We start from the raw sequence: 12265 nt of genomic DNA, 5'->3' as shown, positions 1-12265 counted from the left end.
GATTACCCACAATACAGTCCGCAATTGTCTCCCCCTGAGTTTCATCTCTGGTCACATGAACCGCTGTCTTTGAAGACAACATTTTGACACAGACAACGAGGTGTAGGCCAGCGTGGAGAATTGGCGGAAAGCACTGGCGGCTGCCTTCTATGATGAGGCTATTGAAAAGTTGGTACAACGCTATGACAAAAGTCTAAGTCAGAACGGCGACTACGTAGAGAAGTAGCTGAAAGGTGTAGCTAATTGTTACAAGTAAAACATTTCTAATGTTCACTGTGGTTTCAATTTGGCAATCAATCGGACCTTACTTTTGGAATAACCCTCGTATTTATTTTTGCCTGACGAGGTCTCTTCGTCAGTGTGTGTGTGTGTGTGTGTGTGTGTGTGTGTGTGTGTGTGTTTGTTAATTTTCTTAGATCATTGATTAAACTTCTGTTTCAATGGATATAACAGAAACCCGTTTTTCATGGCTCTGGGGCTGTCTCTAATCTGTATAGGTGACGCCCCAAACCCATTAACAAATTTAAAACAAATTCACCTGCTGCGAAGCAAGTATGACAGCTCTTCACGAAGCATCAAATACGGTGCTGCCATCTTGTGAGGAGGACATGCAAGGGCTCCACTGCGGTCTGCTTCACGGAGAGCCAGCAAGAATGCAGTAGCTATGACGTCGCCGCCTCTGTTTCACCAGAAGTGCCGCAATTTGCCGGCCTCGCACGTCGCCTGACGGCACACGTCCGGTGGAAAGAACCGAAACGAGCCCGCAGGAGCCGCCGCGCGAGGTCGTTCCTCCTCGCGGTATCGAGCCAGGTGGGCCGGCCTGGGTCTCCCAGGAGACATCGATCGGCCGGCGGCGCGGCGTGGCCGAGGCGAGACCCGCAGAAGAGCGCGGGCCATGGCCGCCTCCGTCAGCAAGCGGCTCTCCCTCGTCGAGCAGAAGAGGATCCAGTGGGCCAAGGAGAGGGGTAAGCCGCCAGCGACGTCTCGCCGCTCTCGAAGCACCTGCACCGGCTGCCCACCTGCGACTGTGCCGGCGTTAAACGGGCGGCAACAGCACGTGGCACGTCGCTTCACCGTAACAAAACACTATGCACAGCTTCTCAGTCAAAGAACACCTCGGACAACATTTTATTATCACGAAATAATCCGATAATAGGTGGAATCGACCATTTTAAATTTCCGCCACTTATCTTAAATAAACTGGCTCTAATGTATTAGACTTTCGTTAAAAAATTACCGTTATCTAAATCAATCAAAACCCTGAGCTCAGAAAAGGTATGGGTGACAACGCATCGTACTTAATTTAGCAAACATGGAGAACTGGAATTTCCACAAACAATAAATATTTGCTTTAGTCAATAATGTTCACTTTAAGCAAGGGTGTTTAGTGGTAGCTATGGTTTTCCACTTTTTATGTTGCATTTGTAACGACATCAAAATTTTCTCGGAGCTAACGATTTAGGGATCTCGTGCAGAAACTCAATACTGATCGCAGCTCCTCTATCTTTAATAGATTAACACCGTAAGCGTGGTGGTTAAAAGTTTGCTTCCTTAAACAGTATAGAAGCAGGATAGGACTTTTCACGAATAAGGTGTGCAGTAGTTCAGTATTTGACACACCATAAATCAGCCTCACGTCTTGCTCGTAGTTTATTTATAATCACTGCGAAGTAATACAACAGTGACATTAAGTTCATAAAGATTCAACATTATCTGAGGTGATAATATTATATGCAGTCTCTGTCACATGGATTTCTAGTTTTTCTTACCCCGTACATAATTCTGTCTTGTCCAGAAGAGGCGGGAACAACACCTTATTTAAAAACATTTTCCTATCACAATAACCAGTGAAATCGACAATTTTAAACTTCCAAAACTTTAATAAAAAGGAAAGTTTTTTGCAACCAAAGAATTCACTATTTATTCAGAAAATGAGAACTGCTTGTAACTCCTCTGTCTTTAATTCATTTGTTTAATGACTAAATACCGAAAACCCGATGGCTCAAAGTTCACTTCGCCGGCTTGTGTGGCCGAGCGGTTCTAGGCGCTTCAGTCGCAGGTTCGAATCCTGCCTCGGGCATGGATGTGTGTGATGTTCTTAGGTTAGTTAGATTTAAGTAGTTCTAAGTTCTAGGGGACTGATGACCTCACATGTTAAGTCGCATAGGGCTCAGAGCCATTTCAAAGCTCACTTCATTAAGTATGCAAGCACCCACACTCTGACTAGGATGCTTCATAAAAATTCAGCTTCAAGTCTTGCAGCTTATTTATAAATATTACAATGTGAAATTCTAACGACGCCAGACTCATATCGATACAACATTGTTCGAAGTAACGATACGATGCACAGTCGCCGTCACACGGACTTGTGATGTACCTTGAGCCGGAATACCTTTCATAATTCCATCTCATCCAGAAGAATCCGTAACAGAATTGACGTATGCTCTTTCCGACTCCTCTCTACATTTTAACATTAGTCTTAGCACTAGAACGATATATTATGCCCTGATCTCTGTGCATGTTAATTCAGGTCCTAACGCAGTACAGTTCTATTTGACACTCACTTTTTACGAAGTTCTGCAAGCCACGAGGGGGGCGCCTCGACACTCCTTTCCACACTGTAGCTCAGATACTGAGACCGACTTCTTACGCTAGTTATGAGGAAAAGTTCAATATTTAAAAAAAACAATTATATCTTGTTATTTAAGCCATAATTTGTAAAATGTGAAATACCTAATGAAAATACAAATCGTGACATTCTGACGTAACTGTTAGGGAATTATTGATATATTTTACAAAATCAGTGAGCGATGTTCGGACGATTTAGAACTGTGGAATCCAAATCAATTACTTTCTAGGTGGGATTTGCATTAGGCTAGTCATCTTAAATACACTGCCTCTAATGTATTAGACTTTTGTTAAAAAATTACCTTTATCTAAATCAATCAAAACCCTGAGTTCAGAAAAGATATGGGTGACAACGCATTGTACTTAATTTAGCAGACATGGAGAACTGAAATTTCCACAAGCAATAAATATTTGCTCCAGTCAATAAGTTCATTTTAAGCAAGGGTGTTTAGTGGTAGCTATGGTTTCCCACTTTTCATGTTGCATTTGTGACGACATCAAAATTTTCTCGGAGCTAACGATTTCAGGATATTATGCAAAAACTCGATACCGATTGCAACTCCTCTGTCTTAAATAGTTTTAACACTGTAAGCGAGGTGGTTCAAAGTGCGCTTCATTAAACAGTATAGAAGCAGCATAGGACTTTTCACGAATAAGGTGTGCAGTTGTTCAGTATTTGGCACCCCATAAAGCAGCCTCACGTCTTGCTCGTAGTTTATTTATAATCACTGCGAAGTAATACACCAATGACATTAAGTTCATAAAGATTCAACATTATCTGAGGTAACAATATTATATGCAGTCTCTGTCACATGGATCACAATAACCAGTGAAATCGACAATTTTAAAATTACAAAACTTTAATAAAAAAGAAAATTTTTTGCAATAAAGAATTCACTATTTATTCGGAAAATGATTACTGCTTGTAACTCCTCTGTCTTTAATTCATTTGTTTATTGACTAAATACCGAAAACCCGATGGCTCAAAGTTCACCTCATTAAACAGTATGCAAGCACCCCCTCTCTGACTAGGACGTTTCACAAAAATTCAGCTTCAAGTCTTGCAGCTTATTTATAAATATTACAATGTGAAATTCTAATGCCGCCAGATTCATATCGATTCAACATTATTCGAAGTAATAATACGCTGCACAGTCGCCGTCAAGTGGACTTGTGATGTACCTTTCATAATTCCATCTTATTCTGAAGAGTCCATACCATAATTGACGTATTCTCTTTCCGACTCGTCTCTACATTTTAACATTAGTCTTAGCACTAGAACGATATATTATGCCCTGATCTCTGTGCGTGTTAATTCAGGTCCTCACACTGTACAGTTCTATTCGACACTCACTTTTTACAAAGTTCTGCAAGCCACGAAGGGTGCCTCGACAATCCTTTCCACACTGTAGCTCAGATACTGAGACCAACTTCTTACACTATTTAGGCGGAAAAGTTCAATATTTGAAAAAATTATTGTATCTTGTTATTTATACCATAATTCACAAAATGTGAAATGGTTAATGAAAATATAAATTGTGACAAGCTGACGTAGCTGTTAGGAATCATTTTAATTTTTACTTGATGTATTTTACAAAATCAATAGATGATGTTCGGACTGTGGAGTCCATATCAATTACCTTCTCGGTGGGACTTCCATTAGTCCAGTCATCTTAAATACACAGGCTCTAAAGTAGTAGACTTTCGTTAAAAAATTACCTTTATCTAAATCAATCAAACCCCTAAGTTCAGAAAACGTATGGTTGACAATGCATCGTTCTTAATTTAGCAAACATGGAGAACTGGAATTTCCACAAACAACAAATATTTTCTTCGGTCAATAATGTTCATTTTAAGCAAGGATGTTTACTGCTAGCTATGGGTTTTCCACTTTCCATGTTGCATTTGTGATGACATCAATGTCTACCGTCTGCTGCTAAAATATGGCAGTTTGTTCACGCCTCTTATTTCGACTTCGCTGAATCCTAGGATATCATATTAAGAAAGATACCCTTATCCCAGAACAGGTTGGTCGAAAACTGTGGTGTTAATTAAAAAATTTCGTACAGCACGCTATTCAGGCTTCTCTGACCTCCTCATGGATTTCTTTATGGTTACTAGCCCATTGGGTCAATGAGTAAGTGCCACACCGGAAATGTAAAGGGTTGGGTTTCTATCCTTGTCGGTCCTGGGACTCTATCTGTCACTAGTCACTTCTTTCATCTCTCACAGTGGTTCGATAAACATTCATTAACTAGTACACAGAGATGTGTTCAAAATCTATATCTTACATTTTCTCTAGGGTTCCAAGGAATGACAAATTTAAGTGATTAACCATAGATTTTTCACATCGAGAGACTTCCCTACGTCACATATTTCTTATGCTGTACACTTTGTTTGATTTCACTTTAGGATGTTATTCATATGTATAAGCTGCCACTAAGCCCAGAATATACGTGAACAGAATAAACCGCGATTTTTCCCATGGCCAAGTAGTCCGGCTAAAGCGGACCGTTGGTAATTAGAACCTTCTGAGACAGGTTATCTGGGGACTAATAAGTTAGCATAATGTGAGATGATGGTTTAAAGCACGTTTTCTGACACTATGAAGGACTATTCACCGTGGTAGAAAATTCCGCTATATTGGTGTCGCCCATCGTCCGCAAGGTATCGGCTTGTCGAATGATGCAACATGCGGGTGGTGCAAAGTGTTCTGTAAGAGTTTTTTTAGGTGGTGCCTTGAAGCAAGAAGTAGCCGGAAAAACCTCTCGATTATTTGTTCCATCAGTAACGACATGTCTTCTGATTTTGAGACTGCAGTGTATGTTGTAGGAATTTATCAGTTGTGGTGGTGTAGTCGTCTACAAGGGGTATTAGGAAGACCGCAGCAGCAACCTGCACTTCGAGGTTATGTTTGCCTTGAAATTAGTGGCAGTCATTTCGAACAACTGTTGTGATGTGCGAGATAATAAATTATTTGTCAGGGTTGTAAATGATATGACGTGTTCTAAAGTGTGATTTTCTGTATAAAATTTAGGTAAATGCTTGGCATTGAAAGACAGATGAAAATGTTTGTCATTTCGAATGGTTTGCAGTGTCGGCAACCACGTCGAAAACAACTTCACCTTAAGCTGATCCTACATTTCATGTCTTAAGGATTGACGCGCTTAGATAATTCAGCTTAAACATCAGTTTTACTATTTATATAATGTTATTCTTGTTTTGTTTGTAATTGAGGAATGGTTGACGTAAATTATCTCTATGCCAAGCACGTCCTCGAAACAAATACCAAAAACCATCCGCGTTATGAGCTTGTAACTAGGTCAGATAACTGTAGAATCTAATGCGGCAAGAAAAACGAGAAAAAGTTGTCCAAGAATGTCGAAGCGAAAACCTATGTTCTCATAAGAATACAATTTGCTTCACAAAAAAAAAGTTCCAGGGACTTATAACGGCAAAATCGAAACTATACGGTTGACGTAAAAATATGTTCGCAAGTTATTATAGATTGCAACTAGATTTTACAGCATCAGAATAGTCCGGTTTTTCGTGCTTTTACTAGTCGTATCTATTTTGGTGAAAAATATGTGCATATTCCAAAATGATTTTCATTATTGCTTCTGAATTTTAGGAAGCTGAATAAGGATTTACCTAAGATCACGATTGTTGATGTTGGTATTTCATCCACTTTTGCTGTCACTTGGTTTCTTCTGAGAAGGTAGACATAAAATGTGAATATTTTTCTCAGCGGACGAGCCTTATTCTAAATATTCATATGTGGACAACTTTCCTGGGTTTGTTGCTAGACGATCTTGTAACGGTTAACGGTTCCATTCGTTAATTTACTCTAATTATCAAGGTTTTTAACATAAAGGTTGACTTTAAGGAACGTCAGAGGATTTGATTGGGACATACTGCCAACGTACAGCATCGAGCTGCAAAAACATCGAATGCTAACGGACAACTGGGATGAACTTTACTTAGCTTTTGAGGGTGCAACTGACACGTTTGCCTGAATTGTTACCTAAAGTAGGATAAGGTTGTTCAACCCCTTAAGGATAAAATAAATAATTGTGTACACAATTTGTTTTGTGTACACTGAATCTTCATTTTTTATGCTGTTAACCACCTTACTAATCCGTACCCACACAGCATAAGTCGTACTTAGGATAAGAAGTCAGCGACGACACAAAATCAATCAAATAACGTAACAAAACGTCACTGTAATAAATTTGCAAACTATAAACGTAACGTTTCTTCCGTAGTTATTCGTAGTGTAAGTACACAGGAAACAAAATATGAGTTCCTAACAAATTAAACTGCTTAAATTGGTATATCGAAAATCATTTGGTTTGCTCACAGATAGCACAGAAATATTTATTAATATTTCTTTCCACGGCAGCACATAGGTAATGTACCAAACCTATACATTTCGTACACTGAATCATGTCTTCTTCGCGATCTTACTTACACAGTTGACATAACCAGTTCAGTCTATCCTTTATTTTTTTTATTCTCGTTAAAGTTTGCACCTATCTGTCTCTTTTCATATGCTTGTGCACAGGATTCTTCTTTTTATTTGCATTTGCTTTGGTTTCTACGCCCTTTCTGTAAGGACTTTGTGTTAATTCTATTGTTGGTTTAGGTCGCTTTGAATTTTCTTGATAATTGTTGTTATGCATAGGAGAGGAGGTAAAGTGTTCAAGTAAGACTTTATTTGTTGACTGTTAATTTCAGCAACTGTTGCAATATTGTTTCAGATTCCACATTCTTGAGACATTGTGGAAGGTTCAGACCGATTATTGAGCTGTGCTGCAACGTTAGACGGTCTTCCAGATTTTCGCGTCGTTACTTCAGTTCCGTCACCCGAATCTTGGTCTGATTGATCAGCAATATATACAGTAGTTACTACAGAGTCCTCTTCTTTGACGACATTTCTATTACATGGCCACAGATATGTTGCCTTAAAACTGTTAGCGCTTCTTCCGTTCAAAATGATGTCGCCTATGCATAGACTGACCTGAGGTATGCATTACCCACGGGCTGTGCATTGTTTACCTTATTTTATAACACTAACAGGATTTGAACGTAGCCACAAAGTTGCCGCTTCATTGTAGTTGTTTTATTAGTCTTTATAGTGTGTGGTTGTAGACGATGAGCCGTATGAGAAGGAAATGATAGTACGCTTATACCAAATCACGAGCCACCTGGATAGCCTCTAAATTTTTGTTGTGTGTCATGTGTATCTAGTAAAAGCAAATTTTAGTTCTGGTCCCTTTTATCTACTTCTGTAAATTTTATCAAACGTTCTACCTGTCAGACAAACAGTTTTGTTGTTAACCATCGATTTGTCGAGCATCGAAATGCCGTGTTTGGTGGAACCCCCCATTTTAAGACGTCATTCATTCTGTTGCGATTAAACACGAGGGTAAGTCAATTATTATCCGCAGTTTGGTTATATTTTTGTTTATTTTGGTAGTACTGTCGTTTTAAGGTGATGACGCATGATTTGTTTATTTGTTATTATATCTTTGCAATTTTCAAGCCATAGACTTACTAAATAAAAACTAGACCGCGCATTGGCACTAGTGTCGCGTCCCCACATTGAACGTGATAGAAGCCGCCATTTGCAGGGAAACAGTGCATAAACATGGTACGTTCGTGTGCTGCTTTTAATTGTAACAGTATAATGGAAGCAAAGACGAAGACGGAAACAATGTTACATTTCACAGGTCAGTCATTTCTGGTTGTTTGTTACTTTCTATTACTTGTATATAATATTTTCATGGAGAAATAATACATCATGAGCGTTTGTTTTTGTTTAGGTTTCCCCTTACAAATGATTTTCTAAATCGGAAATGGATAGTTGCTACTCGGAGAGAGAACTTCCAACCGACAGCAAATTATTTGCTGTGCTCTCTTCATTTTGAAGAGAATTGTTACATGGAAAATTATGTAAATGGATGTCAACTGAAGGACGATGCTATACCGACAGTATTTGGATTTCCAACTCATTTGAAAAAGGTATAGTGTTCCGGAAATCGTGCAATATAGGCCTAGGTTAAATAGTATGGAAATACTGTCAGTGTGCATAATTTTGAACCTTCGTTTTCCTGGTTACCAAGGCAATCAAATATATATTAAGTATGAATCAGAGATAGGTCGAATAACTGCGTTTAGATACTTAACATGTGTTGTCAGGTGGTGATTATACTTCGTAAATGGTCAAATATTTGATCAAATGTTGCAAACTCAACCACTTTCAGAGGTGCTATCAGTGTTAAAAACTAATGTGCGAATGAAATTCCTACGGTATTTAAAGTTATATGGGTTATTACAATTAATCATACCATAATTCGAGTGTAGACAATACTGTGCTAAACAAAAGTAAGCGTGCAAAATGCACACAGTAATCGGCAAAAAGCAAAGAGGACCTGACAGGAAAACTACGTCAATTAAATCATAATCGTACTGTCTGCTACTTTAAAAGTTTCATGAATTATCAAATGCAAATAACTCGATGTAAACTCTCTCCACCTTGTCAGGAAAGAGCCTTATATTCTGAAATTTCGCGTCTCTATGCAGACGTATTTCGGAAATTAGGAAACTTCATTCATTTAAGTATACTTTTAAAATAGACTCGAATACTCAGTACTTTTTTAAACAAACATGTGTTTAATTTGTGCTTCAATTTGCTCTTGTTGCGTCTCATATACTTCAAATCACAAGCCCAGTACTAAGGATTCATCCCTGCAAATGGCGGCGATCAGCTGCTTCAATTGGGGGACAGTTGCCTCGCTTCTTCGCTACGGCGTGGTAGTGGCTTGTTTCAAGCTGCTAGGTTAGTTTCGTTATCGCTGCCGTGCTGTTAATCATGGCTGCTCCGCTGTCTATTTGCACTAAAGAAGAGCAACGTTCAGTGATGCGTTTTTGTGGTTGGAAGGCGTATCAGGGGCCGAAATTCATCGAAGACTTTCGGTACAATACGGGAACAGTGTTTTGCCACAATGGAGTGTCTACGAATGGATTGAAAACTTCAGAATAGGTCGCACAAATGTTACGCACGATGAAGGAGCCTGATGACCATTTACCTCCACAAATAAAGAAACCATTGAGCGTTCACGTAAAATGATTCTCTTGGACAGACGATTAACTATTGACGAAGTGGCACATCGTCTGAAAATTAGTCACGGTTCTGCCTACAAAATCATCCACAACAGACTTGGGTATTGTAAAGTTTGTGCAAGATAGGTCCCAAAACAACTCACACAGTTGCATAAACAAACGCAGTTGGACATCTGCAAAAAAACATTTGAATCGCTATGGTAAGATAGGGGACAACTTCTTAGACAGGATCATTACTGGTGACGAAACATGGATCCATCATTACGAGCCGGAGAGTAAACAGCAGAGTATGGAATGGAAATATCCAAATTCGCCGTGCAAGAAAAAGTTCAAGATCCAACCGCCCGCAGGAAAACTGATGCTTACTGGTTTTTGGGACGCACAAGGTCCAGTACTGGAACATTATGGGGAAAGGGGCACAACAATAGACAGTGTACGTTACAGTGATATGCTTAGTGCAAGGCTGAAGCCTGCAATTCGAAGCAAACGCCGAGGATTGCTGTCAAGAGATGTTGTGTTGTTGCACGACAATGCTCGTCCGTATACTGCTGCCCACACTGCCGAAACGCTCCATAAACTCAAATTTGAAGTACTGGGTCATCCTCCATATACTCCCGATCTTGCATCTTCTGACTATCACTTGTTTGGTCCACTCAAACAAGCATTAAGGGGCCGTCGATTTGCCTCGGACAAAGCAATGAAAGAAGCGGCGCATTCCTGGCTCGCAGCTCAACCAAGAACCTTCTTTTACGAGGGCATCGGGAAGCTTGTACAACGATAGACCAAGTGCGTTGAAACGCAAGGAGACTATGTCGAAAAATGATGTTCTTGTAAGTTTCCTATTTGATTACAATAAAATTTTATAACTACTTCGCGGATAATAATTGACTTACCCTCGCATAAACATCGGAGGTATGAATTCGCCTACTGTATCCATTGTACATATACTGTTGTTGCGTCCACTTGGTGTTTACGTCTTCGGACAATTACTGTAGATGATTCGTGAACTGCGGATAGCGCGGTTTCATCCACGTTATATATTTGGTCAGCCGCGTGCATACGTTCATCTGATCCTAGTATTTCCTTATGTTTATAAAAAAAAATCTTTAACGCGCTCTTTATTAAACCCCTTCCGTCGTGCCATCGACATTACTTCGGAAACCCGAAGGACAGTGTGGGATGATCTTTCATAGACCTGTAATACCATTCTTCTTTTCTTTATTGAAGCGATGCGATAGATGATATTTCTCAGCAAGTTGGTAGGCAAGTTTCCTCAATTCAGTTATAGTTACTCCGACGAAACTAGAATCTAAATTAATTATATGCTGCGCTACTTCATCTTCTATTTAGGCTGTACTATCATTAGTTCTTCCAAATTTTGGTGTTTTATGTAAACCCTTCAAATGACGACGCAGTGTATGTTATATCTTCTACACGCTTCACTGAACCCAGTTTAACCATTCCGATGTTTCATCAAAGCTTCGGCCATATCCTCTTGTTTCCACTCATTGTAAGCTCTCTTCGTCATATTGCTCAGCTGAAACAAACAGTTTTTAGTTAGTATATAATTTCCATGAACGACTAAGTCGTACCGGTACGATTAAAAAATTCTACATAGGTGCGACACAGCCAGTGAGACCTCTACCGCTTTATAGTAAAACTACAGGCATAACCTTTAAGTTTTCTACCGTTTGATTATGCTTAAATGAACAGCAGAGTATCAAGAAAATATATGTGATCCAAAACAATTATCATTATATTACTTACACATGTGCGAGAAAATGTAATAAGAACAGTCAAACAAACTTGGTTTTTCAATACTTTTCTGTCACAACAGCCAGCGGTCCTCACAATTGTTTTATACAACTTGATGGTGCCTTTTATAAACGTGGGATCAGTTATTACTGGAATACGACTTAGGTTGTGGTGCGACTAACGCAACTTTACTCTAATGACCAGACAAGTTTCTGCCATGTTCTTGCATTTAATCATTCCATTTGCACTAGTTTATAATAACACTTTTTTCTTGAACATTGCTTGCTGACAAACTTTGTAACGTATATTAACAATGGCTTCAGACTGGTTTAACACTCATCGTAGAATGAACTGACTGTCTCTGTCGCCGGAGTATAAATGACGTGTAACAATCTATTTTTGGTACATGTACATAATTAATGTTATAGTTAAAAGTTATGAATATTCATCATTTTAAGTACAGCATTCGGTTCTGCAAAAAGTCTAAAAAATGCAGAAACGTGTGTGACATAATCAGAAACTCAGTAAAATTACGTTTTCAGCTCGAAGGTAATGAAAAAGCAACTGCAAACAACCACCCCAAAATAATTTCAAATTAAATTGTAACTATTTAATAATTATTGGTACTAAGTTTTTCGCTGAATCTTGGACAAAAGTTCAATAGTTTATTAATGTCTGCTATTTGGTTAATCATTTGCATGTATTTCTAAGCTGATTAAATTTAATGTTGCTTTATTCTCGAACATTCCTGTCAGTA

The 12265-nt window shown here is 38.9% G+C and overlaps 1 protein-coding gene across 1 annotated transcript in view; it reads left to right on the top strand.

Moving 5' to 3' along the window:
* The first annotated feature begins 851 nt into the window (after positions 1-851).
* LOC124606395 (putative cyclin-dependent serine/threonine-protein kinase DDB_G0272797/DDB_G0274007) overlaps positions 852-12265 on the top strand; it is a 63535-nt gene continuing 52121 nt past the window's right edge. Inside the window, exon 1 of the mRNA XM_047138376.1 lies at positions 852-965. Within this exon, the coding sequence (XP_046994332.1) occupies positions 896-965 (70 nt within the window). The 5' untranslated portion in view covers positions 852-895. The remainder of the gene's footprint in view (positions 966-12265) is intronic.

Source organism: Schistocerca americana, chromosome 3 (genome assembly GCF_021461395.2).
Source record: "Schistocerca americana isolate TAMUIC-IGC-003095 chromosome 3, iqSchAmer2.1, whole genome shotgun sequence".
Lineage (NCBI taxonomy): Eukaryota > Metazoa > Arthropoda > Insecta > Orthoptera > Acrididae > Schistocerca > Schistocerca americana.
The sequence above is the reverse complement of the archived record's forward strand: the minus strand, read 5'-3'. Positions and strand labels throughout refer to the sequence as shown.